We start from the raw sequence: 27,355 nt of genomic DNA on the forward strand, positions 1-27,355 counted from the left end.
TAGAGAAAGATGGAAACATAATATTTATGCAGTACCCCTTCTGTTGAAATGGAGCGATCGACTATATCAGACCGGATGGTATTAATGTCTGCCTTGTATGCCGTCGCAAGGTTGTCCGGAAAAGGAAATTTTGGCGCGGAAAGTATACAGGGGCGGCGCGACCCGTTGATTTTCCCCGGCGGATTGGTCTTGAAAGGGCAAGTTATTGTTCTTCGTGGCCTTCCATTGTACTTCTTCTTTCTCCTCCGTGTTTCATCGCGCCCAGAGTCTTAGCATGCGACATCCTTGCAACAATGAATGATTTTGAAAGACTACGTCCAGTTGGTGAGTGAGAAGTGCCTGACTTGAGAAGCCGAGGCCAACGGGGACTTGAATTGACAGCTGTCAGGGCCCCTGGAGAAATACTCCACCACGCGCCATTCACTCGGACTATATTTTAACGTCGCGGTGTCGGCAACCTACATCTTGCCGGATACATTCACTCTGCCACTAAAAGACTATGTATATAAGGCTTGTGAGACATTGATCGGCCAGCATCCTATCTTGTCCGCCATCCCCATCAGTGAAGATACCGAAGATACCTGGTTCGTGCGCCTCCCGGAGATTGATCTGAGCCAGTCGGTGGCATTTCAAAGGCGCACCCGCGACTTTCCCGACAACAATGAACCGGATGTAGAATTATGCGAATTGCTGCGAGTTCAACATAGTACAGGGTTTGCTGCCCCTTTGCCGTACTGGAGACTATTCATCCTGACAGATGAAGCGAATGACCTGCGCTTTACCGCAGTCTATGTGTTCCACCACGCGATTGGGGACGGGACTTCAGGGAAGGCATTTCATCAGACGTTCTTGGATGCATTACACGCTGCTGCTACTTTCATGACCCCAGGCGAGGTTAAACAAGTCATTCAGTCGCCCACATCACCTCTGCTGCCAAATCTGGAGGCGCTCCATCCATGTCCTACGACCATACCTTTTCTTCTTAATGCTCTTTTCAGAGCGAAAGTATGGTCTCATCGCGATCCACGCCTCTGGACAGGCGCCAAAATATCCGCTCCAGTCAAGACCGAGTTACGCCAAATCATCATCCCCGCAGCTGTGTCTGCAGCTTTCAGAAAGAACTGTCGTCAAAACAATGCAACTGTCACCGCTGCTTTGCAGGCAGCAGTTGCCCGCGCTCTTCTCACCCACTTGCCAGTGAAGTATACCAAAGTTCAAATGAACGGCGCCATCTCATGTCGAAGGTGGCTGAAGGGAGGAGAAATTACAGATCAGTCTATGGGCGTTTGGGTCATGGACTTTGCGGAAAGCTTCTATCGGAACGAGGTGAATCAATATCCCGACACCTTCCCATGGGATCAAGCCAGGAAGTCTCGTGCGACTATCGAACAGGCACTGGGTCGCGAAGGAAAAAATGCTGGCACATGCTTGCTCAAACATATAGATAACTTTCAGGACCTCTTCCGGGGAAAGATTGGCAAAGACCGCGATGAAAGCTTTGAAGTTTCCAATGTGGGTGTCTTGCAGTCCAAACAGGAAGAAGATCCGTCGCGGCCGCAGGCCACACGGGCGATGTTCTCCCAGACACCCAGTGCTTTGGGTGCAGCTCTGGAGGTCTCGTCAATCACCGGTGGTGATGGCTGTCTGGTTTTGGGGATCACATGGCAGACAGGCGTCGTGGAGCCAGAGCTGGTCAATGCAGTTATTGACACGCTAGTGAAGGAGCTACACGATGCTGCACTCTGATTTGCATAATCACCTCTTCCCACAGCCTCGTCTCTCTCACCTTGTATCCGGAGACCCCAGACATCTTATCTAATTACGAACATGATCATCCTTTGACCTCTTCCATGTTTGATATCTATATTTCTAGTATCTTTGGCTATATGATAAATTTAATATATAGTAAGGAGTAACGCGCCCTGTTGTAGCACTTTAGCTCTTCAATGATAGGGTTGCGGAACTACTGCATGGGAGTAGAGAGATAACATTCAGGCTGCAAGGACCGTAAATATCGACAACTGCCTATCATTGGTTGAAAGTAGGTAAATCTGGGACAGAGACACGAGGCTCTTTGGACTCGAAGTGTCTACCGACATACTATTAGTGTTTCACTCCTCTTAGTAGCGAAGTGTGAGTAGTGCACACACTCGCTTCATTAGCGCTTGAGCCTCGGTTGCTCGAAAGCTACACGAGTATGCGGCGGGATACTTTTTCGCGGCTCTCTCTCTTCATCTTGGGTCAGCTTCGGCCTCTCCGCTGCGTATAGGCTTCGGTTTTTGTCCAGGTACTGCCCGCATCAAACATATATTAGCCACAGTGGTCGATCGTGTACCCAATAACCGAAGCACAAATTCGTGGGTCCAGGTTTAAGGTATTGCCTCGTATTGATTATCTTAATCTGTGGATTTGGATGGTCATTTATTGAAGATATGTACTGACTCCTATGACTAGTCCGGTGCGAAATCGTGAAACATAAGTCAACTCGTCTATAGGGGACTCCCTACTGTAAACAGTTCGAATGGTAATCTAAATGAATTGATACATTTGTGATTTGTTGTAAAAGCAGCGCAACTAGGAAAATATTGTTGGCTGCAACCGCACTCGCACGAAGTCACGCGTCCCACCCCTTATGATCAGATTTAAAAGACCAGCTCACAATCTCCTTGGCCATGTCGCGTCGTTCATGTTCCACTCAATTCCCCAGGTCCCTCATAACTGATACACCGCGATATTATGGAAGTCGTACAAAAAAACGAGGCCTTTAGAAAGATCGAAGGGAAGATGAAATTTGCCTATGTCGAGTGTTTCGTCCGGCAAGACGGCATACTATATTCTGGAAAATGGACGAATCGATTCGAATCGCCGAAAACACTTCACGATCTCGATGAGGTCAAGCAGGTCCCAACAGCGGATAGGGGCCCAGAGGCGAAAGCCACCTGGTCAGCAGTCTACGTGAAAACCCCAAGTCTACTGGCGTATGTCAATGGAGATCTCGAAAAGCAAATCGCCCGCGAAGTCGAAGCATGCGAAATTCTTCGCAAACATCCCCATCCAAATATTGCGACCTATTATGGTTTCATGGAGACTAACGGCCGAGTTTCTGGGCTTTGCTTCCAGCGATATACGTCCACGCTACTCGAAGCGGTCAATCCTCAGCGACTTAACAAGGTCGCTTTCCTTTCAAGTGCTCGTGAGCTTGTGGGAGAGAAGATGAAGGAAGGTCTAGAAGGGATTATGTCTGCCATCAAACATATTCATTCGATCGGACTTGTCCATAATGACATCAACCCAGCGAACATTATGATTGATGAAAAGGGTACGCTTGTTCTGATCGATTTTGATAGTTGTCGGTTTATCGGGGAGTCGTTGAGAGACACCGAAGCGAAAAGAACACACCAGTGGCATGACCCTTCTGTCAATGTTGCGCTGGAGAAGAATGACCTTGACGCGTTAAGAGATTTACGAATTTGGCTGGCTGGATCGGCGGATGAAGACTTTCTATTTTGAACGAAGCGCTTTTTAGTACCACTTTTTCCTGAGCATCTGCTTACATAGTGCTGTTACTGAAATCATGTTGCAATTATCAAACGAATATGTGTAGTGGCCCAGTGGATTCAGAGAGGAAATCTGGCCATAATCATTTCGAACAAGGGAACACCAGAAATTGAAATTCTATTCTAAGCCAAGAAAAAATTGCCATCTATCCGACACAACCAATACCGTAGTAAACAGCCAAACCAAACATTAAAGATACAGGAAAGCCAAAGAGCGAAACCTATCAAACTCCCGGAGCAACCTCATCCCCATGAGGGACGCTATTAACCAAGCTCAGGAAGCAATTCCATCCTATACAACCGTCAGCTCTACCCAGCAACCAAAGCAAACCCATGGAAACGAGGAATCCAAAGATACATACCAATATTAACCACGTTAACCGTCAACACACGGTACTGCAACGGCACCAAAGCAAGGTTAAGGGTCTGAACCGCCGGCCAAAGCATCCAATTGGCGCGCAGGGCATCCCAGTACGTCCTACTGAGCTTGTCCTGAGGATCAACGCCCTCCATGACAGACATACTGGTGAGAAAGACACCAATCATGGTAGGAGCGCAGACGAGCTGGTCAGCACTAACGCGCGCAGCAAGAGTCTTGGTTGGTGTTGAAAGCTGGATGCGGTTCTGGAGGAATTGGAACCATTTTGTGGCGACCGGGCCGAAAACAGCTATATTTTTGCTTTTGTTTAGAGGGAATGAAGGGGGGATGAGGGAACGGGGGCTGGGCTGGACTTACCACCACCATACAAAGCCATCCGTCCAGTTCGGGTTACATCATGATTGGGCAGGCCCTTCTTCTCGACGGCTTGCTGGGCGAGCCCGTCACCTACTGCGAAGAGGGTCTGGTGGATTTCTTTCTCAGCTTTGTTGAAAGAGTGTGATGAGGACAGATTGAAGCTTACCGCTGTGGTGAGGCTCTGCGTCAAGAGAGGACGCTGGATAAGACATCTCTGGTACCTGGGGAATTGATATCGTTAATGCGGGGGATGGAGATGGTAGTGGTGGTGATTGGGGTGGGTGTTGTTCAACTCACCACGCGAGCATATTGAAGGGGAGTCAATTGGTTCCTTTCCTTGAATCTAGTCAATGGATCAATGGGATGAAAATGAAGATGAGATGATGAAATTGGAAGTCTGTTTTGGTTCAATAGGGAGGAATGTCGGTCGCGTGGCGGATGCGCCCGACTAGGAAATCGGCCCGCAGTGATGTAATCCGACCACTTGCAGGGATCTGGGGGGCACTATTGGACAAATTAGCCTGATTGGCAAAGTTTATGCAAAGTATTATGTGAAAATTGTGACCGATTCAGAGAGACAGAAACTTTCATCTGTAATCATGCCCTGATTCTTTCCTCTACTTACGACTCGACTCCTCTTTCATCCAGACCCTCATTATTTCTATTTGACAACTAGAGGATTCCGGAGTATGTCATGCTGGTGTTACGAGTTAGCTCTTTCGGGATCATAGACACAAGAGTAGAGTGGTATCATGTGAGATCTAAGCTAGAATTGCAACTGACACACCGGTGATGCGTCTCCTACACCGGCATTCGCTCATGCTTACAGTTTTGCCAACACAAACCTGTATGCTGTTCCTCGTACCAGCTAACATCAACCATCGGACCAGTCAAAACCTTCCGCTTTGGGTTTAGTCGGATTCAGTGGCAAAGCTTAGTGCCTGAGGATAGGAATTCGTACCTGAGGCACCATATGCCGAGGACTAGACAGATCTTCCAATGCAGCGTGGCGTCTAAGAACCCTGACATGAATGGACCCTTCTACAATGTCCTTAGAACAGTCCACTATAGGACCCTCTTAGCTATCTCTACAACAAACGCTATGAATGAGTACAGTATAAGGCTGTCGCACTATATTCCCTAATTAGCTCTAACCTCTGGCTTTGTTGCAAGGACGGGATTGCAATCTTGCCTGTGCATTAACTTACCGCCTGCAAACTGAGGTAGAAAATATACATCATGTGGCTAGCAGAACCTGACTGAAAAGTCAGTGAACTTACTAGCTAGCTAGCTGGTGGACGCTACCAATAACGATTCGAAACGGAGGATAAATTGATTCACACATAGCGAGCCCTCCGAAAATCGCCTTTTGCGGGCTTTTGTGCCCTTCAGGATGCACATGGCGTGGCTGTCGCGGCTCCATGTGATAGTACAGGTATTATAATCCCCGAAGACATATCATAGTGTCTATGATCTACTTCGTAGTGTACCCAAGCTCCTGCGGAACACGTTGAACATGACAGGGCCCATCGGTGTAACATTGCCAGCCAGCCAATCGGAGGCTGGTGAAATCCGTAGAACGGGGTAGTATATCTATTTGCAAATCCAATGAGTCACGCAGGGAAGCCAAAAAGATCTGCTCAGGCATTGATTTGATTCATCAGCCGAGCATCCAACCCATCGCATAATTCCATTTTGTAAGCGGTGGTGAAAATCCCCTTCACGTGAACCGCACACTAATCCCAAACAGGCTGCTCGATGGAGAAAGCTCAGCGGTAGCCACCGAAAAATCTGGGTCGCTAACGGATACTGGGTGAGCTTGAGGTGCCTGGTTAGGAACAAAGAGACGAAAGTTACCGGTGGGGAGGTGCTGGAATTGCAAATAACCTACCAAGATGAAGGTCCTGACGATTCACTGGGGTGTGAGCAAGTGTGATGGCCCCGGTTCTCACAACACATGGACCTCGACTCAGGGTTCATCTTGTATCTACAAATGATCTATCTACTAGCTACAACTTGATGAATCGTTCTAGAACTTACAAATCTTGAGAGGGATAGGGCTGCGCTAAACACTCGGGGACCCATATGTAATTCAGCGGCAATTTCAAACTCCACTTCTCTCCTCCAAAACCCTTAATCGCACCCAAGCTTTATTAGCATCGTGCCTCCCCACCAGCCTTCATATCCATCCTTTGAAAGGAAAGTTCCACTCCTCAGCTCTCTCCGATGGAGCCATTGCCTAACCCTTTTTGGTGAACCGGATGCAATTTTCCCGCCAGAAGTGAATGTCTTGTGTATAAGTTGTTGCGATATTCCTGCAAGGAGACTACGAACTGCTTGGAATGTCCCACCCTGGTCTGACACCAAAGACGATTGCCGCGTGGATGATTATCTACATATAAATCCCTCTGCTTGTCTTAATATTGGCCCCTAGACTATAAGCTTCGAGGTTTCCGGGAATATCTTCGCACAGACAAGGTTTCTCACGCAGCCGATACTTTGTGTGTCCTCGCGAACCCGCAAGCATGGTGGCAGTCGAGGATGAGGAGAAGCCCTCGAGTAGGTTTCCTACTCCATCTTTTGTCTTCTAGAACTAGGATTCTAACCATGGACACAGCCCCTTGCAGTGATTGCTCTAATGCAACGGTCGTGGACTGGGATGGTCCCAAGGACCCCCAGAATCCATTCAACTGGCCCACTTCTAGGAAATGGCTAATGACCATTACTGCTCTGACCACAACCTTCGTGGCCCTCATGAATGGCACTATCATTACAGTCGCCCATGAAGCAATAAACGACGAATTTAATGTCAGCGATGCCACTTTCCCAAACTCATACTGGCCCGTCGCCTCCTGGACGATGGGAGGCGTCTTCTTCTGTCTCCTTATTCTGCCCCTCATGGAAGACTTCGGCACCCGCATCACATTTCTCCTCACCAACTTCGTCTTCTTCATTTTCGTAATTCCCCAAGCTGTCGCCCAAAATTTCGCCACTCTTATAATTGTCCGCTTCTTCGCCGGTGGCTGCGTGGCCGTCCTCGGCAACGGCTCCGCAAGCATCATTGGCAACCTCTTCGAGACAGAAATGGCGCGCACGAAACCCGTCGCTCTCTGGATTGTCGCCTACCTCGGTGGAAGTAGTGCGGGGCCTTTAGTCGGTGCACCTATCTTCGCTCATCTGTCCTGGAGATGGATCTCCTACCTACAACTCATCTGGGTCGGCGCATTGCTACTTGTGAACATTCTCATCCTAAAGGAAACCAGAGGATCCGTGATCCTGCAACGCCGAGCTCGGAAACTGCGCGAAAAGGGTGAGAACGCATACACCCAGCACGAACTCCAAGCCGAACCGCTCCGCCAGGTCCTGCTCACCAGCATTCGCCGACCGTTCAAGCTGCTCTTCACCGAATACGTCGTTTTTTTCTCCACACTCTGGTCTGCTTTCACCGTCGGCACGTTATACCTGTTCACGCAATCCGTCGAGCAGGTCTTCGTGGGTCTGTATAACTGGACGCCCGTGGAGGCAGGGTATGTCCAGGCGGCGGTATTCATCGGCGAGGTGTGTGGGTGGTTTTTCTCGCTGATATCGGCACGACTGTACTTCAACTCTTCGAAACGCAATAAGGAAATCCCCGGGACGCCCATTCCAGAGGCTAGACTTTATCTTTCCGTCGGAGGGGGTGTCTTCGGCATTGCGGGGGGAATGTTCGTGTATGCATGGACATCTTACCCCTCCATGCCGTGGATTGCTCCGGCCGTGGGACTCTGGATGGTGGGCATGGGTAGTGTGGTTGTGGTTAGTGGCATTGCGGATTACGTGGTAGACGCGTATTGCAAATATGCCGGGAGCGCGATGGCTTGTTTCGTGGTCGGGGAGAACACCGTCTCTGCGTTTTTGCCGCTGGCTACTTCCAGCATGTATAATACGTTGGGATTCCAGTGGGCGAGTACATTGTTGGCGTTTATTAGTTTGTTGCTGACGCTGGCGCCGTTGTCGTTTATCGTGTGGGGGAAGAGTATCCGTGAGAGGAGTCCGTTTATGGCGGAGGCGATGTTGGATAAAAGGGCGGATCTAATGCGGGAGCCTAGTAATGGGCCCGCGAGGGAGATTAAGGAGTAGATATTGTGATGCGTGTATGTTTGATGAGTGCATGATGAGAGCGTGGCCTGGTGCCATTAGCATGATGAAATACTATATTGATGTAATGGGCTTATTGTATGTAGGTTGAGCGTTGATACTGTGACTGGTCAGCGGGATGAATGTTGAGCAGATCTTTAATGTAGCTACTACTACTTAGTAGTTGCCTGGTACACATTAGGCTTTGTCTCTCGTTGGTGCAATGCAAGGGTGTCTAGTGGTGGATCTAGATTCTTCACTCTCAATCGTGCATCGGTAGAATCGACCTGGTCCATCAAGTCCGGGCAAAAATGCATCAATACAAATTACTCAGTCTCAGCCACGAAATGCTCTTTCGCACTAGTCTGCTGTAGACTGGCGAAGTCCGTAATTTGCTCCGGGGTGCGAGGACTTGACTGCCCTAAAGCTATCAATTCCTTCGTGTCAAGACAGGGACTAACCTCTCAAGAGGCAAAGCCTCCCGTCAAGACTTTTGGGCAGAAGGTCGAGGCCTATTTACTTCGAGCTGTGAATGGCAAATGGACGCTGGATGGGCAACAAACACTATAGCTTCTTTCGTATGTGGTCAGCTAAGACGATCATAAAGCGGCCTAGCCGGTTCCGGCTCCTAGAGCATTTCAAAATGCTCAGATCCGAGCGGCCAGAGGAATCCTGGCATGAGCTGCAGTGACTCGAGATGGTACTGTCTCTGCTATTGGAGGTAGTGTATTCAGGGGGCCTTCCGGTATGTGCGGAGTGCTTCCATATTGCGCAGGCGGATAGATGTTGATAATGTTAGGCTACGTAAACTAAAGTGAGGGATGAGGTGTCAAATCAGGGCATCAATATATTCGGGCTAACCAAGACAAGTAGAGGCCCGTCTGGATGTATGCAGGAGATGGTCATGGAAGCAAGGGGTATTCAGGTGATGTCTGCCCATACTACGTATAGCTAATCACCCAGTCTTCGAGTTCGGCTTCTGCATCATGAAATATATCTTGTAGTACAGCAAAGCATGACAAGGATATGGTAAGGTCCTTGCCATACTGTGCATAGCCGGCCAGTGGCGCACATACTATTGTAGGCTTTCCAAGGGAGCTTCCAATCTGACTGGGTAAGTTCAGGCTGGGAAATATCAAGATCGGGACTTTCTAGTCGATTCGGGCACAACCGCATCCCAACAGCTTGTATAAGTATCCAGAATTCGCGATTTATCTCCTGCAGTGGTGGTGGGTTTTCTTTGTGTTGAATATAATACTAATGATCTGTTTCCATGGGTAGGAGGAGGTCGCACCGGGAACTAGGGAATGAAAATACTGAGGGTATAAGATAGACAATTGTAGTACCTAGAACAAAAAAAAAATGGTTGTATTAGATAGGTTGCTAGTTGGAAAGTGGTAGTAATTAAGAAGACTTCACAGAAGGAGATTCGAGCAGTGTTCCTGAGCTGTTTGATTTTAGCTTCACTTGCTCTGGTCATCGGGGCGGAAACAGCGCGAGGCTAGCTGAAGTAGCGTTCTCGTGATCGCTGCACCTGGCGGCGAGATATGCTGCATCGATATAGTGATTGCTGGATTGTAGAAGTTCTTGAACAGAGACATTGGAGCATTCCCGGAATGATCACTGGATCCTTTGCCAAAGCGGTGGATTCCGGCATTACTTTGCATATGTCACGTGCTTATCGGCGTCATCATGTCCGTGTTGGGACTGGCGCCGGACCTCGCTACAGTCGAATAGCATCAAGAGTGAAGATAGTCTCTGGTCAGACGGCCAAGTGACTGGTGTAGTGCCTCTCAAAGACTGAAGCTCTCCTCAATAATGGCAGAAAGTGGAGAGACCCATCTGGCTTGTCCCTACAGGTCGAAATGCAAGACTCGATCCATTTAGAAACCACAGGTATAATCTTAATGTGTCTTATTAGACACGAGGTTGTCTACTGCATAGGGCGCAGAGTGCTCGACCTGCATCAGGAACATATCCTGGGTTTCCGGTCTTGCTACAGCAATAGCGAACATCATAGGTCCACAGATAGGACTCCGACGGAGTTGGGAAGACCGAGTCGTTGGGATCTTCAGCGGGGTCGGGCAAAAGTAACTGTGCCGACGATCAGTGCAGCCACACCAGCGGGAAATGGACCTCCGCCGCTCAAACGGCGTGTTTCCTCAGCGCCGAGAAATCCTCCGCATATGGGTTAGGTTGCCGAACTATAGAGCACAGTGCTGAGGAATATAAATGCAGACCCTTACCTACTAGTAGAAGGCTGTTCTTCCCTTATCATCTACTTGTTATAATCCTTCTGCCTCAATCAAGTGATACGTCCAATATCCAACATTGTATCTCTATACTACTTGAACGATTGACACCGATAATCTTCACAATGAGTGAATCCACCATATTAAACCGACTCTCTGCCCTAGACACCAACACAGTGTCCGATGCTCTAGATTTCTTAGACCTCAAGGGCGCCACCTATGGACTACGACCACTCTGGGACTGCCCAAAGATAGTAGGACGAGCCAGCACAGTCAAAGTTGGTCCCAAAACCGACGCTGCTCCTACGACTCATCTACTCACTCCGGTCATCGATGCCGTCACGACGGATGATCGCATTCTGGTTATCTCGGGCGGCACCGAGGGAATCTCATGCTGGGGCGACATCATCGCCAATGCCTCGAAGAAAAAAGGCATTCGCGGAACCATCATTGATGGCATGAGTCGTGATATCGACGGCAGCAAGGACGTCGGCTATCCCGTCTACGGCCGGGGTGTGACCATGATCAGCGCACGTAACCGACTAGTGCAGCTCGAGTCCGGTACACCATTGCAGGTTCGAGGTGTCACCGTCAACCAAGATGACTACGTGATTGCCGATATCTGTGGAACGGTATTTGTGCCGGCTGCGCGCATCGAGGAGGTTCTGGACTTGGGTGAACGTATCGATCGTCGCCAAAACCGTATGGTGCAGGCTGTAAGAGCTGGAAACCCCGTCTCGGAGGTCATGCATGATAAGCAATTCGAGGCTATCCGCTCAAGTGAAGAGTCTGCTCCGTCTGGTCCATCGTCGTCATCATCAAACCCTAAGAAAGCAAGCCCCGAAGATGCAGAGTTGGCTGCCCTATTTGCCGAATCAGACACACCTGGTATCTCGGATGCGCTTGATAAGCTTGGTATCCCTGGCCAGGCGCTCGGAATCATGCCTTTGACCAACTACGAGAAGGTAACAGTAGGACCGGCCTTCACTGTGCGCTACGTCCCTGCCAGCGACCCCCCGGGCAGTGTTGGTGACTTCATCGACGGTGTCGCTGAGGGTGACTTTGTGGTTATTGACAACGGCGGTCGTACGGATTGCACCGTTTGGGGAGATATTATGACACAATATGCTGGCTTGCGAGGCATTGCTGGCACTGTCATTGACGGTGTCTGCCGAGATGTAAACCGCGCGATCAAGGACGAGTACCCCCTTTTCACAGCTGGTCGCTGGATGCGGACTGGCAAGGACCGTGTCCAGGTAGGAGGCGTCAATGAGTCTGTGGGTATTGGCAAAGTGCGTGTCAACCCTCGTGATATCGTTGTTGCTGATGCCAACGGTGTTGTCATCGTCCCTCGGCATCGGGCAAGGGAAGTTGCGGAAGTTGCGCAAAAGATCGAGAAGAGCGAGGAGGGCATTCGTGAAATGATTGTGGGAGGAGCAAGCATTGGGGAGGCACGGGAAAAGCTTGGATATCACACACTGCAGCGGAATGAGAAAAATTGAGGAAGGGGTTCTAGGCCTGTATGATGAAGAGTTTGTCTATGCTTTCAAATAAAGTGGGCTAGATCTGTATTAGAGATTGTAAACAATGAGAAATGAGTTACAATAATTGCTCCCTGATCTAGATCCTCTCGATGAAAATACATTATGTATATGTGCCACAGCCCAGGTTACGTAGAGAGAGCTCGAATAATTATTACAATACTGTGGACAATGGATATCTTTCACTTGGGCGTAAATCACCAACTTAATTATTTCACCGATCGTGCAAGTCTCTAATTTGGCATCAATTTCTCCACACAAATTCCGAAGACAGAACCCCGACGCATCAATCCTTATCAAAAACAACTTGTAGACCGATCTCAACGCAGTCGCTCGAAAAATGCCGCCAGGTCAGCTGGCAAAGATCGCGTAAGTCGGGTCACCCGCCGCATACAAGGATTGGTGGTGGCAGGTGTAGAGGTTGCCCTGCGTTGTGAAGCCCGGGGAGATACCGTCGGTGCCCTTGAGATCGTCGGTGCTGAAGCTGCTCACTAGCTGAAAGAGGCTGTTGGTGGGAGCTGCTGTGACAAGCGTGTTCAAAGGCGAAAGCCGAGAGGGTTATGGTGGTCATCATTGTTATCCAGGGTTGTTTGTTGGAATGAATGAAGATCATAGTAGGAGTAGTGGGATGGTGCTGATACTGCGCGATAGTGTTAACCAGGGAAATCATATGTCTTTATATAACTTAAAGTTGTGAGAGATTGAGCACACTGATTACTATTTGGATTTTAATCGCGGTGTTCAGAACTCTATTTTCGGTGCTATATTCACTGAGTGATATATCAATCTTCATGCTGACAGCCAAGCTTTCTTGTTTTGACTTGCGTCGCGGGGTAAGACTAATGAAGGGTCTGTTTGTTCTTCAGGGTCCTAGTTACTAAGTCACCAATAGCCCTAAACTGCTTTTGTGGTTAATGCACTTCGCTCACCATGAAGAGATAGTAGTTGCCATAGCACATCTGGTCAGTGAAATGTCCTTTTCACCGATACACAGAGATGAGAAAAATCATCTTGTATTCGTGCCTGTACGGAGATAACGCATCGCATCTATTTCCAAGATGAAGTTGATATCTACAAAGGCCCTGCTACTATCTCCCCTTCGGCCATCGAGGTTGCTACGATGTCTCAATTAATCTGGAAGTCGATATTTCGAGCGTGCCCAACCGCCTCTGTCTCCTTACCATCAAGGTTCCCACTATATCTCAATACCCACAGTTGCGAACAACAATAATATGCTATACTACACCGATTATTGACTGTCAGTATTATGCAAAAGGTATTGCTCGAGTGCCATACCACTCTGCCCTCTCGATGCCTCAGTTCCGCCAAGGGTGAAAACATTAGTGTCTTTCGATTCACTGCTTATCGATCCCCAATGTTCCCATAAAGCTAACATGGAATGGTGATGATTCGAAAAGTGAAACGGACTTCATATCGCTATATCATAGTTTTAAGACCCTGTATCCCTACCTGCCTTTCGTATACTCGACTTCGATATTTGTTTCTTGGCATTATGACGCGTCATCTACAAAGGCACTACTACTACTGTCAATGAAATTCCTGCATTATAAATTCCGAATGAGCTCATATAGATTGGTATCCAGGGTAAGTATACGAGTACAAGTCTTTCACAGACCGTCAACGGTATCAACAAATCGAGCAGTAATCTCCCAAATCACTCAAACGCATCACGACCGCGCCACCTGCAACTCACTAGTATACCAATTCTGCATGGCACGGATATCATAGCTCAGCGCCACTGTATCAAAGACCTTCAAGTGCTCCCTGCCCAACGTCCCATTATTCGACAGCCGACCAACCCACTTCCCATGTTTCCTGGCCCCAGCCACAATCTTCTCGATAGCTTGTACAAACTCAGGCTCGTCACCTCTTGCGGGGACATACCCCAATATTGACAGAGCTAGATCATTTGGACCTATGAAAATCATATCTGCCTCAAGTTAGCCAAATTTGCATAGCTGGAGAAACGAGTATGACCGCAACTCACCAACACCAGATACCGCACAAATTTCCTCAACGTTCTCGACTCCCTGTTTAGTTTCGATTTGAATACATGTAATCAAGGTTTCATTCGCTGTCTTGATATACGTCGACAGGTCGATACTATGTGTAAATGCCGGAAATGCCGAACCTTGTCCGCGAAGCCCTTGTGGAGGAAACTTGGAATAAGAGACTACTGTTTGGGCTTCTTCGGCGGTGTTTATTTGTGGGACCACAATTCCGCTTGTAGGTTGATCAGTATGCGCATATCATGAAGTAATGGTAAGTGGACCGGGTGCTACTCACTGCGCGCCGGCATCCAGGGCCCGTTTAATCAAGTCCGAGTGAGTCATTCGTAAACGCACAAGCGGCGATACTCCTAGAGAAGCTATAGCTGCTGTTGCACTGTGCATTGAGTCATCGCTTATGTGACCATGCTCGCAATCGATGATGATGCCCTTTTCAATCAGATTAGCTTAGCGGGAAGGTGAGTGGTAGGATTGGGCACTGACGTCAAGGCCGGTCTGGGCTACTATTTGAGCGGTGCGAAAAGAGGGGAGGCCCAAGAAGGTCATTATGGGCTTTGCATTTGCTCGGAGAGCATTGAGGAGTCGCAGTTGCGGGTTGAAAGTTGCGATTGTCATGGCTAGGTCTCTCTATTGGGATATGCTAGAAGGGTGTTAAGTGATAGAGTAAAACTCCAGAACACTAGTGGATATATAGGTGAAATATGGTTCGCGATAAAAGGCAGCCACGCTGGAAATAATTAACTACATGTGCCGGAGAGCAGTCACAATAAGAACAATATAATAGTAAGCATCGGGAGGGTCAGCCAGAGTCCGAACGGTAAAGTCGGAGTTCAACCGATCATCCATCATCTGCCTTCGCCTATACAAACATATTTTACGTTGCCGATTACCATATCTATACCCTCAATTGATCGGTCAAAGGGCACTCTCCCCAGTAGCACTCCATGCCGGGGCCAAAGGGATCTATCTATATCCGGCCCCTCCCGCCACGGCGCGGGACCGGCAAAAGAACATTTCGCCGACACTTATCAACCCATGGATTGACGTCAGGATGCATATATAGCCTCACCAAACATCGAAGCACTATCGCAGTAACTCTGCAAGAACCATCCTCGTCTAGTCAGAATATTACCCGACCTTCGGGCCAAAGCACATACCCCTCACCATCATGCCGCTCACATACTCAACCATCCCGCTCAAAGTCAATGGCGTGAGACTCGAAATCTCCACCATCCACAATAACAAGCTCAACTCCAATCCACCAATTGTCTTCCTGCACGGCTTCGGCTCCTGTAAAGAAGACCTAGCCGACATAAGCGTGCATCCATCGTTCCAGGAATATGCCTATCTAGCCTTCGACGCTCCGGGATGCGGACACTCACATACCGACGACCTCTCCGTCGTTGACATCCCCTTCCTAGTCGCCACCGCGGAAGCGGTCCTCGCGCATTTCGACATTGATCGGTTCCACCTCATGGGCCATTCTATGGGCGGACTTACTGCCCTCTTACTGGCGCATCGGCACCCCGATCGTGTGCTAAGCTTCGTCGACATTAAAGGAAATCTTGCCCCCGAGGACTGCTTCCTTAGTCGTCAGATTTTCCAGTTCCCGGCTGACGATCCTGAGGCGTTTATGGATTCTTTTATTGCTCGTACAGCGACGGCAGAGTCGTATGCTAGTCCGCTGTATGCGAGTACGCTGCGCGCGAGGGTCCGGTCGGGTGCTGTGAGGCCGATCTTTGGGTCGATGGTTAGGTTGTCAGATGAGGAGGATCTGATGGGCATGTTTTTGAGGTTGCCGTGTAGGAAGATGTTTATGTTCGGGGAGGAGAATAAGGGGTTGTCGTATTTGCCGAGGTTGAAAGAAGAGGGAGTGGACTTGGCAATGATTGTCGAGAGTGGGCATTTTCCCATGTATTCGAATCCGGTCGAGATGTACCGCAAGATTGCCGGTTTTTTGGGGAGTAGGGTATGAGTTCTGGTTGTTAAATCGGTGTGGTAGATTATATACAGATTGGATAGATTGTATACGATTGATAGACTGATATCAAATAGAAAGAGATGTACTACTAACTAATAAATAGTATTATATTGAATAACAGCCATAGCAATGATTGGGTGACCGTGTGGAGCAGCTAATGACAGTTACAGCTCAATCCAATATTTCTGACTAGCATCATAATGATGGTGTCTCAGCTTGAATTCGAGTGAAGAACGATTTCTAGAAGAGTACATTTCGCTCATACCTAACAATATCCCTCACGCAAGGTTTCGATGCCACCGGAGGCAGTGGTACATCATGGTTAAGCCACTATGAGACATTAGGAGATACTTGTACTGGCGGTGTGAGCAAAGTTACATCTCCTTCAGTTTCTTCACATACCTCACATTGAATCAAAATTCCAGTGTGACTGCAGTTAACTTAGTCTCCTTTTACATTTATGATCAGCAACATATTCCCTAATATGCTCGTCGCAGTCAAACCTAATCTTTATTCCTAGTAATCAAGCTTCGTCCGTTATCTACTAGGGGCAAGTCAACGAAGCATCCCTTCCTCCCGCACCAGTAATGCTATGTAAGGGATAGCAAGGGCCTTGCATGCTTGAACAAAGGAACACTACTCATAGCACTTTTTGGAGTTGGAACAGCCGAACTTCAAGAATGGTGTCTTGGAAATGTTTTCTGTTTATTTCAATACAAGTCGGTTCCATCAAAGGTAAAATCCGTCTCGAGATCGACAATGCTCCATGACGGGGATATGCGATGAAGCCTTTTCATTTCGTCTATCTATCTATTCGTACCACGATGTATCATTTCCTCATTGAACCTCATTAGACTCTCTCCGACAATCAACATTTCGTCGTTCAGCACATTTCACATTCCTCCACTCGTCGTTACAAGTTGTATAGTCCATCTAGTAGTGGCACTGTCCGTGGGCATCACGGGGGGTTGAGGTACCGTTGATAGTCAACTACAGGTTGCATTAGCATTGAACCATCCACATACATACGTGTTATGATACTCACGGTCCAGGGAGCGTGCTTCTTGCACCAGATGGCAGTCAGATCCTCGGGGCAGTCAGTGCGGTTGCCGCCAGCGAAGCCAGTGGGGAAAGCAGTCTGGCCTGTATTGCACAATCCAGTTAATTACAATTACCATCAAACTTTTCTTCGTCCAGCACTCGGTCTTCACTTACATTCACCCGCAATAGCCTCGCCCAGATCCCAGGCACCACCGCCGTCACTCTCGAAGGCGCTGGTCACCTGCTGGATGACCTCGTCGTCAGCCTCGGAGACGTAGTCGTGGGTGGTGCAGCAAAGCGGGATACCATCGCTGTAGTCGAGGACAGTGTTCTGCGCGGACACGGCAGAGGCGAGGAAGAGAACGGCGGGAAGGATAAACTTCATTTTGGATTTGGGAATCGTTTTGACTTGGCTTGGCTTTTAGTAGGATCTCAATAAGATATCCTGTGGATGATGGATAATTGGAGAACAAGCTATGATCCGGGGATGAACGGGCGGTATTTATGTCCCTTCTAAATCGGGGACTAACCTCATTTTCACAGCATTGTATTGGAGGCAGCTGAGGTACCTCGACCCCTCACGTTGATAGATAACATGCTATTTGTCAATGCTGAGACTCCTGCAGTGACAGCGGCCCTTGCATGTAGCTAGCTAGCTCAATGGGTTGTTAGCTGATGAATACACCTAGCAAGGGATAATTAAAAGAGACGAGAAGCTAGTTATACAGCACACAGCTCAGAGGGATGGATGTTTTGGCTTGAGTTTAGGGAACTCAAGCTGGCATTGTTGGGGAACTGGCAGGCAGGGTTGAAACAAGGGCTGGGCAAGACATTCCAAACATGCGCAGGCGGGCTAAGACAGATATCCGGCGGTGAGATAGGTGTTCACTGGGGATGACAGACAACGAGAGCTGCCGGTTGGAAGGGAGTTTGTATATCATTACTCCCCAGGGAAAACAAAGCCCTTTCTTCTTGCCATGCTTCAGATCTCGGGATTGTCGGCCAGCCTCTTTCCAACCGATGACAACTCTCATAGGGACCAGGAACCCAAACTCCAGGAAGCGATAGCCTGATGTGCGAGGGCAGTAGCTAGACTGAGTACCCCGTGCGACGATATGCGGAGGCAGCATCGATCTGCATCATGCAGGCCACCAACGGATTACCCGAATGAAGCATAGTGCTTGGTTTCGTTCAATCACTGAAAGCTTTTTGTCTTCCGTGCCCTGTTGATCTTTGCCGGGATCTTCAACTATCTTCGGAGTGGCTAGTCTAATCAAACCTTCTGATGCTGTTTCGCAGCAAATTCGCCTGGATCGCCTTCGATTACCTGATTGGCAGTGAATTGGTGGCAGGATTACCTCACCGATTCCTCCATCGTCATTTTCCTATTTGAGGGGTTGGCTACATAACGCATATGAGATAATGCAGATGTGAAACACGAGGGTTCGAAGCACACTCGGTAGGATCAAAGTAGCAGTCAACGAGTAAAGACTCCGCGGTAGCAGAAAGTATCTCCTGGTAGGACGGAGAACGCTTGATACATACAGATGCTGATATATAGAAGTATAGCGAAGAGGTATTGCAGGGAGGAAATGATGATCAATTGCAGCAACACCTCGCTAGATGTAAGCAGCTAGCAAACAATCTCACTAACAAAGAAAGCGATCTTATTCCCGTCACTACTAACTGACTCGGATCATTCAAGAGTGACTGGAAGCTCAGTCAAATGCACGAATGCAAGAAGGAATGTATGTACAGGTGTCCCTGTTGAATAAGACAACTCCCTGACCATTCCACAGAGCTCCGCGGGGGCGCGGAGAACAGGGGGCCAACAGGAGAAACAAAGTGAAAGTCGAGTAACATCTTTATTTTGAACACAAGTCCTGTATCTAAGTGACTATCGTGGTTTCATTCCTTGCTCCATTTCGGCGCCTTGCGGGCCATGCCGGAGGTGCTGATAGCTGGCGGCCGGCGCCGAGCCACATGACCATCTACCGAATTCTCAGCCAGATGGACGGCAATTCTATATACAACACTTCGAAATATACAAAGTGGCTGCGTCGGTGTATTTACAGCTGCCTCTGCCGTTTCACGTCCCCACTTGATCCACACTGAGCACTAACTTGCGACCCATCTGACCCCAGATTTGCACCTCATACTCCGTTATCGACCATGTCAGGGTCGCTCTGTGGTAGGGCATTGATCCGTGGTCGCTATATGCCAGTTGTTTCACCACATGCGAGGTCCCAGAAATCAATTCCTCACTTGACGGCAGGTGCCTGCCCATTAGCTTGAAGAAGAGGCCATTGCGAGCGCGCTTCGCCAGTTGGGACAACCGAGAGATGATGGATGGCTAGAGCCTACAACAAAGTTGGGGGGAGGGCGGGGGAACTTCGCAGTACTATGCTATGACCAAACACCTCGTCTGAATGCACTCGGCTACTGCCGGTGTGAGTTAGTGCCCGGGATTTCTGGCTTGGTCGTCTTCACGATAAGCTTGTCTTCCAGCCAACGGGCGAACTTCACGCTAGGAATATCCACCGCACGCCAGAAGACATCACCAGCCCAAAGGGAGATAGGAAGGCAGATGAGCCAGCCAATCAAGAAACCCAGGCAGTACTGGAAGTTGGTCTCCTTACCGACGACGGCCCAGATGTTAGGCATGAGAGAGTAGCCCAGCGAGTGGAGAATGGGTCCGTGGACGATGTAGAAGGCAAATGAAATCTTGCCCAAATACTGTGAAAGAGGGTGGGTGAAGAGTTTCTGGAGATCCTTGGAGTGGTTGATGCTGAACACAATGAGCACAGCGCCCAGGGTCTGGGGAAACCGATGCGGCTCCGGGTAGGTTCTGGGAGTAATCTCCCAGGTCCAACGGTAGAAGGGAGTCCACTTGTAGCCAGTGTTCGGGGCTGAACCCAAGTACAGACCGAGTACGAAAAGGCCGATCCAAAGATTGCGGGTAGAGAGACGGAAGGGAAGAAGTTGTCTAAGGGCATTTTGCTGCTTGGGAAGGAAGTGACGATGCCCAGTTCTTGGCTTCGACTCGCTCTCATTCGCAGGTCGCTCCCAGGTGCCATTTATGAGATCCGCCTCCGCCATGAGCATGCCAAATAGGAAGAGCACGATATCCCAACGGCCCCAGCGCATACAGAACCAGACTAGGCCGCTAACGAGCGAGATACGGACGGCAGTTGTTAGACGAGAAGTGCCCAGAATGGTGAGGAAGAGCACGATAGAGCTGCGGAACTCAACGGGGATGGTCCACAGATGCGGGTTGTAGTAGTTGTAGTAAAGCGCCCAGTTGAAAGGATCCATCAGATGAACGACTGCCAGGTACCAGTCCCAGTACTGCTTGTAGAAAGACCGCATGATCGGGGGATGCTGTTCGTTCGTGCCGAGGATGGTGTGGCCCTCTACGAGGACTTTATGTGAGTAGTTGTACACGCCCAACCGGACCGCGATAAAGACCAATAAGATGCCAACGATAGATGGGATGTAGAGGCGGAGTGCGCGACGAAAGGTAGATGAGGCTAGGGTAGTGAAGGTCTGTTCCCAAGAGCGACTGCGGATCAACTTCAGTGGCTTGTAGGAGAGCACATAACCGGATATGACGAAGAAGATAGCCACCATGATATGGCCAGAGACCAGCATGTGTACGATAGGGAGCTGCAGCACGCTGAAATTCTCATTGTTAAATCCCCAGCCCACGGCAACTTTCCAGGTATAAGTGAAGAGAAAGTGGAAGTTGAAGACTAGCAGGCAGGCCCAGCCGCGCAGACCATCCAACGCAGCGATCGCATGTTGTCTAGACGGGGGCTGCGACTTGCCGCCAACATGATGTTGCAAGTAACTCGGGGTTATGAAGATGGCGACTTTGGTGAAGAAGTCGTCCAGACGGTCGATGCCGTTATCCATGTGGTGCTTGACATGAGGAGCGAGAGCCGAGGGGTCGGTCAAATCGGACCAACTGGGAGCGGGGAAACGGCGAGAATGATTGGATTCCAGGTCATTCAGAGGAATATTATGGACTGGCGGTGGGGATAGGAGGCCATTGTCGGAGGAGGACGACATTGTGGCGCCCAAGAGACGTCCGGTCGGTCGGAGGAAAGGAAGGGAGGAGATGCGTCTACCGCGCGGAACGGGAGAGGTTGAACCAGCAACCAGCGATGGATTCGAACGGTCGAGGATTCAGTCGGGATGGGAGAAGGGAGAGGGGTCACTCAAATACCGAGTAGGGTAGAGGAGGACTTGTTCAGATGAGGATAGAATCATGGATGATCTAGAACGCGCTCAAGAGAGCAGACCAGGTGGAGGCGAGCAGGGTCGATTGAACTACTTACGGAGTAGTCCACTAGTCTTCCAGGGACAGGGGACCATCTCCACCGCCTGCAACTTTGAGGATTCTGCACTTAAACTACTTTGGGACTAGCCCCCATACAGGTCACTGACTGACTGACTGAGTTACTTACCGCTATACTCAAGTAGGCAACCTCGTCTGTTGATGGGAAAAAAAAAGTATGGAGTCTCTTTCTTAACTTTCCATTAATCTTATATGTCAGTAAGAATTATACCAGTGGGAGTATTGGGCCAGTATCGCCGAATCTACACCCGCTGTCCAGGCTGGTTGTGGATTACGTGGCATTTTGTCCCGTGTCCTAGGGATCGACCAGCGCATCATATATAATCCTGCTCACGCCATAGAGAAACTTGGTTGGTCTTAAATGAAGTAACTATTATAAGCACCAACGTCTCGTTATAAGGCTATCATCACCGCAAAACTGTGGTCGGGCAGTTCGAGGAAACAATCAACTGATGCCTCATGTAATGCTATTAATTGCTGTTATTTTCGATTAAAAAAAAAGGTTCTTTTTCACCTTCAACTACTCGAGACCATTTGTATTAACAAAATTACGAGCATCTGAGTTTAGTACCGGAGTAGTAGAGCATTTTTTTTTCTAAAAAAAAATAAATATAAGTATAGCCAGCATAGTACCGGGAAACGAGCTTTCAAGTGTAGCATACTACGTCGCTAAGATTGGCTCAAACGCTCAGGGAAGCGGCAAGTAGCTGTAAGTACTTAGGATTAAATCAGCTATGGCGGGTTGACCACTGCCTGAACTCAAGCAATCCCGGTCAGCAATCTCATTATATCATGGATTCTAGATCCATCTCAATGTCCCGAAACTATCTCAGCTAGGCTGTACTAAAGTTCCCCGCCCGCCCTGTCGTGCCTGTAGCACTGAGACTGTGTGCTTTGAGTTCAGGCAGAGCAGACGTAATATGTTTCATCGTGAGGAATATTTTCGGCTCTATTAGTATACGGTGTCTGTAGATGTGAGTTCGGCGATGTCAAGTACAATCGGCACAGAGGGTTCCGAACCATCGGGAAGAATACCTTGGGCCGACCACCGGCATTGGCAGCTGGCCTGGGAGACCGGTGAACATGTTACCGGACCGAGAGTAGAATGCCGAAGATCATTGAGTTGACATATTAGCATATTATCGAGCAGTTCACTTTCTTCTTTATATCTCAATCATCCTCTTCATCGTTTACTAGTGTTAACTATTCACCAGCGACACAGGAAACATCAGCCTCACAAGATTCCAAGCATGACCGAACAGTACCTTGGCCTACCTATTGCGCCGGCAGATACAGCCTTTGGGCTGATGGCAGAGTATGATGCCGACCAGCACCCAAACAAGGTGTCCCTAATAGCAGGGGCATACCGCGACGAGAATGGCCAACCTTGGGTACTCCCAAGTGTGGAAGAGGTTGGTAGCACTTATGTCTGAATATTTCCTGGTGTTAACTAAGCTACCCTTCTCCATTTCAGGCCAAAGCACGCCTCGCCCAGGACCAGAACCATGAATACTTAGGCATCGCAGGCTCGCCAGCCCTTATCAATCTAGCTCAGTCCCTTACCTTTGGCTCCGATTTGGCCAAGAATCTAGACAAGAGCATCGCTTCTATCCAAACAGTCTCAGGAACAGGCGCAAATCATATGGCTGCACACTTCCTAGCACAACATCTTCGTCCAAAGCGGGTGTACATCCCCTCGCCAACATGGATCAACCACCAGACTATTTGGGCTGGTGTTGGGGTCCACATCGAAGAGTACCCATACTACTCTGCAGAAACAAGAGGCGTTGACCTAGAAGGAATGCTATCAGTGTTCGAGACTACCGCCGAAGAAAGAGATGTCGTGGTTCTGCAAGCCTGTGCGCACAACCCGACAGGTGTGGACCTCACTCACGAGCAATGGGCACGAGTTGCGGAAATGATGAAATGCAAGAAGTTATACGTTCTCTTTGACAGCGCTTATCAGGGCTTTGCTACAGGCGATATCAACGGTGATGCCTGGTCTATTCGGTATTTCGTGGAGCAACTGATTTTGAATGGGGGACCTGATCATCCAGGCCTCTGTGTGGCACAGTCTTTTTCTAAGAATTTTGGACTCTACGGCGAGCGTGTAGGTGCCCTCCATCTTGTCGTGCCACGGCACCTCGCCGCCCAGGGTGCCCGGTCGGTACTGCTTGGTCTCGCTCGTGCGGAGTACTCAAATCCGCCTCGCTATGGGGCGAGTATTGTCGAAACTGTCCTAAGAAATGAAGAGTTAAAAGGGCAGTGGCTAAGGGACTTGGATACAATGAGTTCGAGAATCAAGAGCATGCGGCGTGAGCTTCGCAGGAGGCTGGAAAGCAAGGGGACGTCGGGGGATTGGTCGGTTTTGGAGAGCCAGATTGGTATGTTTAGCTACACGGCGCTGAGTCAGGAACAAGTTACTCGCTTGCGAGAGGAATTTCATATCTATCTCTTGCCATCGGGGAGAGTGAGCATCTGTGGTCTGAATGAGGGGAATGTTGAGTACGTGGCAAGTGCGTTTAGGGAGGTGATTGGATCCAATTCCAGTTGAGTCCATGCAAGATAGCTCTACTAGGTCAATGAAAAAATGTCAGAACATACAAAACCTGGACAATACCAGTAACCAAAAGAGGGATTTCTCTTTTGGTCTACTTGGTATCTGTTCCAACAAAAACACAATCAGTTGTCTGAAAGTAAGTTAGAGTACTATATAAACTTACTACATGCTCATAATTGGTAGTTACAACCGAACACTATTTCTAGTAGTTGCCTAGGAATGCCACCATGACTCGCTTTGCTAAATTTAACCAGGGCTGATTTCTAAGGTAAGACAACACACAATTTTACGAATCTTTAACAGAGCATCGACAAAGTGCATCTGGCCTATTATATCACATTTACTCTGGAATGAACGCTGAATTAATTGTTAACAGCATAGGTTATTCAATATCTAGTAGTACGTAGGTCTGATAGCTATAATCTGATTGGCTTCCGGCTGCCATCCCCAACTACCATAAGCGGTTAGTTCCACCCCGCGGGGCATGGCCGGGAAAATTCTTCCCAAATGAGAATTGTCCGATAGAGTATAAACCATCTATAACCAGCATACACCCCAGCAGACCAAACAGCACAGCATGGGCATGAAAGAGCTGCCCATCACCCCTCGTGGAATCTTCTGGCAAGAAGAATTTATCACGCCCGAACACGAGCAGCAACTAATCACCATCTTCCGGCATGAACTAAAGTGGCCCGACCGCAGCGGGCGCACATCTCTCCACTACGGCTACACATTCGATTACAAGACTTTCGGAGTAGACCCCGAGATACCCTATAAGGAGTTTCCAGACTGGTTGAAGCCTCTGCTTCCCACGACGGAGTCCCGTCCCCCAGACCAGGTCTGTCTACAGTATTATCCTCCGGGAAGTGGCATCCCACCTCATGTAGATGCGCACCTGGCGTGGGATCAGCTGTATGCGCTGTCGCTGGGTGCGCCGGTCTTGATGCAGTTCCGGAAGGGCAAGACGGAGGAGCGTATTGATGTGGATTTGACCCCGCGGACGATGATGGCGATGGTGGGGGATGCGAGGCTTCATTGGACGCATGGGATCAAGAAGCGGAAGACGGATACCTTACCCGATGGCTCGGTGAGGCTGAGGGAGGATAGGTGGAGTCTTACGTATCGATGGCTTCGGAATGGGGAGTGTGAGTGTGGGAATGTTGAACTCTGTGATGTTGCTCAGAGACGGAATGGTATTGAGAAGGAGAAGAGGTCGTTGAAGCAGTTAGCTGAGGAGAGTGCCGGGAAGACTGCTTCTGAATGATCGGTGTTTGGCTGATGGAGCGACTAAGATGAGTCGATGGCTGCATATCTTCATATACAGCCTGTGGCTTTTGGTGGTGTATTCACGAGCCATCCAAGGCCATTCGCTCAGGCAAACTGCCTACTTTCCTGCATATGGCAGGGTGAAAGAAGCGCCCTATGGGAGAAGGGAATGGCAATGATCACGGCATAGCCCAAGCAGGCGGACACGAGGACTCCAACGGATACTGAAAAGAGAATTGCCGCTCGAAAGCTCCCGGTACTCCGAGGTCTTCAGTCTTGGCTGCATGAAAAGCTTACGTTTGACAGCCAGCACAACTTGCTGTAGGTGCAACCCTTTGAGACACCAGCCATATCCCTGGGTTGAAATCATTCCTAGGTTGAAATCAGAGACCACATAGCGCATATCCAAGCTGATCCCTAGCTTTTCCTCAAACACAAATTTACCGTGTATAATATTACTTAAATGCATAGACCGGTTTTCATCTTGCATCATATACAATTTTGACTCAGTAAGAAGAAATGAGCTCAATGATATTCTCAATATAACTGTGAGAATCACTGATAAGTACTGTCCACCAGATGAGCCAAACCGCCACACCATGTGTTGAGAGGTCTCTCTCACTGAGTGTTAAGAACTACAGCTGACACAGAGCAAAGCAACAAATGCCTTCGGCCTTGGGATTGTGTTTCGCCCTTACACTTGGTCTTTTATAAGAAGACACATTTAGTCGCTAATTCATGAAGACTACCGAGCAAATCCTCTTCCACGTTCAGAGTAGACACTGTAGATCCCCGAGTAGGTGGGAAATAATCAGCATAGGTAGAATATTGCCTCTCCAAGGCTCGCGATACTTCAAGTTCTCTATTGGTGGTTGCATGGAAAGCCTACATTCGACAGTCAGCACAATTGCAGCTAAAGCATCTGACAGTGTCATAGCTATATCCTGGGTTGCATTCTTTTCTGACTTGGAGGCGCACATAATGCACATCATCCACTGCCTGGCCTTTCTCACGGAAAGCTGTATGTATAGTTAATGACAAAGTTTGTATTCGCTCTTTCTTTCAACACTTATACCGTATTGCTACAAACATCACGATTCATGGAGATTATAATCCATCCGGATTGATGTATGTGACAAGATCTCATGCTTGGTAGAAAACGTAGGTCAGTAATGATACCGACATCTTCTCGACCGAGCTTCCATTGTTATATAAACATCCGACTCTGAAAATCCCATATTACACTGACTAGGTGTAGGAAGCTAGAACCCCACTACTTGTGTACAGGCGATTGGTCTCCCTTAATCTGTAGAGTTCTTCCGATGACCGACAATAACGTATATCTCCATACCCATTGATAAATGTCTGCCCGGTACCATTGGGGTAGTAACCGGGACGCTCAAGCGTCCCATCTGCACTGCAAATAACAGCCTACTAGGTGTCAGATGTTTGCACTTAAATGTAAGGAGGCATATAGATACTTCTCTCAAAAAATGCATACAATGCGGCCAGTGTGTGTTGGCTGTATGGTCTATACCGATGTCCTGTCCATTGCTAGCTTCTTGCAAAGCCTTCCGTAATGATGCGAGGCAATGGAGCTGATGGAACCTGAAGAGAGGTGAGTACTAATCCCTTTTGGTAATCATCAACGTCTTGAGCTGACATCGTTATTTGGACGACACTCCCTTGATCATCAAATATTAGCGCTGATTGCCCTGTCTCGTTCCATAAAGAGTCGTATCTAGGATCCAAGGACATATATGAAGTGTCCCGTTTCCATCTCTTTTCAATCAGATTGAGACCCTCTAAGAGGGGCTCGCTTGTACAAGCTGAAAGCATGGACCAGAGAAACATAATGAGCATAGCTTGAAGAGTCAGAAGTATCGTGATCAAAGAAGGAAATACTATGCGAAGG

General features: G+C 48.8%; 13 protein-coding genes across 13 annotated transcripts; 7 read left to right on the plus strand and 6 right to left on the minus strand.

Annotated features, from left to right (window-relative positions):
• The first annotated feature begins 247 nt into the window (after window positions 1-247).
• On the plus strand, window positions 248-1,843 carry BO79DRAFT_287243 (uncharacterized protein). Its single transcript, XM_025688561.1, has 2 exons — window positions 248-324; window positions 389-1,843. The coding sequence occupies exons 1-2, from the start codon at window positions 294-296 to the stop codon at window positions 1,744-1,746; spliced, it is 1,389 nt and encodes a 462-aa protein (XP_025540064.1). The 5' UTR covers window positions 248-293; the 3' UTR covers window positions 1,747-1,843.
• An 893-nt stretch (window positions 1,844-2,736) lies between these two features.
• Window positions 2,737-3,510, plus strand: BO79DRAFT_264585 (kinase-like protein; the record flags this gene model as incomplete). Its single annotated transcript, XM_025686807.1, has 1 exon — window positions 2,737-3,510. One exon carries the CDS (start codon window positions 2,737-2,739, stop codon window positions 3,508-3,510), a length of 774 nt encoding a protein of 257 aa, XP_025540065.1.
• Window positions 3,511-3,688: 178 nt separating this feature from the next.
• BO79DRAFT_194126 (Mpv17/PMP22 family protein) lies at window positions 3,689-4,659 on the minus strand. The gene is made up of 5 exons (XM_025681023.1): window positions 4,591-4,659; window positions 4,460-4,514; window positions 4,294-4,399; window positions 3,920-4,225; window positions 3,689-3,849 (listed from the first exon to the last, which is right to left on the minus strand). Exons 1-5 carry the CDS (start codon window positions 4,599-4,601, stop codon window positions 3,782-3,784), a joined length of 546 nt encoding a protein of 181 aa, XP_025540066.1. The 5' UTR covers window positions 4,602-4,659; the 3' UTR covers window positions 3,689-3,781.
• Window positions 4,660-6,818: 2,159 nt separating this feature from the next.
• Window positions 6,819-8,504, plus strand: BO79DRAFT_287245 (putative MFS multidrug transporter; the record flags this gene model as incomplete). The annotated part of the gene is made up of 2 exons (XM_025688562.1): window positions 6,819-6,852; window positions 6,911-8,504. 2 exons carry the CDS (start codon window positions 6,819-6,821, stop codon window positions 8,410-8,412), a joined length of 1,536 nt encoding a protein of 511 aa, XP_025540067.1. The 3' UTR covers window positions 8,413-8,504.
• A 1,172-nt stretch (window positions 8,505-9,676) lies between these two features.
• On the minus strand, window positions 9,677-9,973 carry BO79DRAFT_13075 (uncharacterized protein). Its single transcript, XM_025677972.1, has one exon. The coding sequence runs from the start codon at window positions 9,887-9,889 to the stop codon at window positions 9,710-9,712; it is 180 nt and encodes a 59-aa protein (XP_025540068.1). The 5' UTR covers window positions 9,890-9,973; the 3' UTR covers window positions 9,677-9,709.
• An 813-nt stretch (window positions 9,974-10,786) lies between these two features.
• Window positions 10,787-12,163, plus strand: BO79DRAFT_228043 (RraA family protein; the record flags this gene model as incomplete). Its single annotated transcript, XM_025683932.1, has 1 exon — window positions 10,787-12,163. One exon carries the CDS (start codon window positions 10,787-10,789, stop codon window positions 12,161-12,163), a length of 1,377 nt encoding a protein of 458 aa, XP_025540069.1.
• A 1,727-nt stretch (window positions 12,164-13,890) lies between these two features.
• Window positions 13,891-14,847, minus strand: BO79DRAFT_264586 (HpcH/HpaI aldolase family protein; the record flags this gene model as incomplete). Its single annotated transcript, XM_025686808.1, has 4 exons — window positions 13,891-14,153; window positions 14,211-14,446; window positions 14,510-14,661; window positions 14,716-14,847. 4 exons carry the CDS (start codon window positions 14,845-14,847, stop codon window positions 13,891-13,893), a joined length of 783 nt encoding a protein of 260 aa, XP_025540070.1.
• A 553-nt stretch (window positions 14,848-15,400) lies between these two features.
• Window positions 15,401-16,207, plus strand: BO79DRAFT_264587 (alpha/beta fold hydrolase; the record flags this gene model as incomplete). Its single annotated transcript, XM_025686809.1, has 1 exon — window positions 15,401-16,207. The coding sequence occupies one exon, from the start codon at window positions 15,401-15,403 to the stop codon at window positions 16,205-16,207; it is 807 nt and encodes a 268-aa protein (XP_025540071.1).
• A 939-nt stretch (window positions 16,208-17,146) lies between these two features.
• Window positions 17,147-17,639, minus strand: BO79DRAFT_146566 (uncharacterized protein; the record flags this gene model as incomplete). The annotated part of the gene is made up of 3 exons (XM_025678467.1): window positions 17,147-17,203; window positions 17,259-17,356; window positions 17,429-17,639. The coding sequence occupies 3 exons, from the start codon at window positions 17,637-17,639 to the stop codon at window positions 17,147-17,149; spliced, it is 366 nt and encodes a 121-aa protein (XP_025540072.1).
• Window positions 17,640-19,693: 2,054 nt separating this feature from the next.
• Window positions 19,694-21,325, minus strand: BO79DRAFT_228047 (acyltransferase family protein; the record flags this gene model as incomplete). Its single annotated transcript, XM_025683933.1, has 1 exon — window positions 19,694-21,325. The coding sequence occupies one exon, from the start codon at window positions 21,323-21,325 to the stop codon at window positions 19,694-19,696; it is 1,632 nt and encodes a 543-aa protein (XP_025540073.1).
• A 1,539-nt stretch (window positions 21,326-22,864) lies between these two features.
• BO79DRAFT_264589 (aspartate aminotransferase) lies at window positions 22,865-24,168 on the plus strand (the record flags this gene model as incomplete). Its single annotated transcript, XM_025686810.1, has 2 exons — window positions 22,865-23,026; window positions 23,089-24,168. 2 exons carry the CDS (start codon window positions 22,865-22,867, stop codon window positions 24,166-24,168), a joined length of 1,242 nt encoding a protein of 413 aa, XP_025540074.1.
• A 559-nt stretch (window positions 24,169-24,727) lies between these two features.
• On the plus strand, window positions 24,728-25,792 carry BO79DRAFT_208892 (2OG-Fe(II) oxygenase family oxidoreductase). Its single transcript, XM_025682482.1, has one exon. The coding sequence runs from the start codon at window positions 24,752-24,754 to the stop codon at window positions 25,436-25,438; it is 687 nt and encodes a 228-aa protein (XP_025540075.1). The 5' UTR covers window positions 24,728-24,751; the 3' UTR covers window positions 25,439-25,792.
• An 896-nt stretch (window positions 25,793-26,688) lies between these two features.
• Window positions 26,689-27,279, minus strand: BO79DRAFT_146831 (uncharacterized protein; the record flags this gene model as incomplete). Its single annotated transcript, XM_025678487.1, has 3 exons — window positions 26,689-26,871; window positions 26,922-27,048; window positions 27,104-27,279. The coding sequence occupies 3 exons, from the start codon at window positions 27,277-27,279 to the stop codon at window positions 26,689-26,691; spliced, it is 486 nt and encodes a 161-aa protein (XP_025540076.1).
• Between the last annotated feature and the right edge of the window lie 76 nt (window positions 27,280-27,355).

The sequence above is a fragment of the Aspergillus costaricaensis genome, assembly GCF_003184835.1.
Source record: "Aspergillus costaricaensis CBS 115574 unplaced genomic scaffold BO79scaffold_14, whole genome shotgun sequence".
In the NCBI taxonomy this organism is placed as follows: domain Eukaryota; kingdom Fungi; phylum Ascomycota; class Eurotiomycetes; order Eurotiales; family Aspergillaceae; genus Aspergillus; species Aspergillus costaricensis.

Excerpts from the sequence above, each read along its gene's own strand:
- BO79DRAFT_287243 (XM_025688561.1), top strand. The coding sequence starts at position 294 with ATGAATGATTTTGAAAGACTACGTCCAGTTG. Across the intron at positions 325-388 it reads TGAAAGACTACGTCCAGTTG|GGCCCCTGGAGAAATACTCC; the intron begins GTGAGTGAGAAG and ends GACAGCTGTCAG.
- BO79DRAFT_208892 (XM_025682482.1), top strand. The coding sequence starts at position 24,752 with ATGGGCATGAAAGAGCTGCCCATCACCCCTCGTGGAATCTTCTGGCAA.
- BO79DRAFT_194126 (XM_025681023.1), bottom strand. Across the intron at positions 4,226-4,293 it reads GATGGCTTTGTATGGTGGTG|CTGTTTTCGGCCCGGTCGCC; the intron begins GTAAGTCCAGCC and ends GCAAAAATATAG. Across the intron at positions 3,850-3,919 it reads GGTTAACGTGGTTAATATTG|GATGGAATTGCTTCCTGAGC; the intron begins GTATGTATCTTT and ends ACGGTTGTATAG.
- BO79DRAFT_13075 (XM_025677972.1), bottom strand. The coding sequence starts at position 9,889 with ATGACCAGAGCAAGTGAAGCTAAAATCAAACAGCTCAGGAACACTGCT.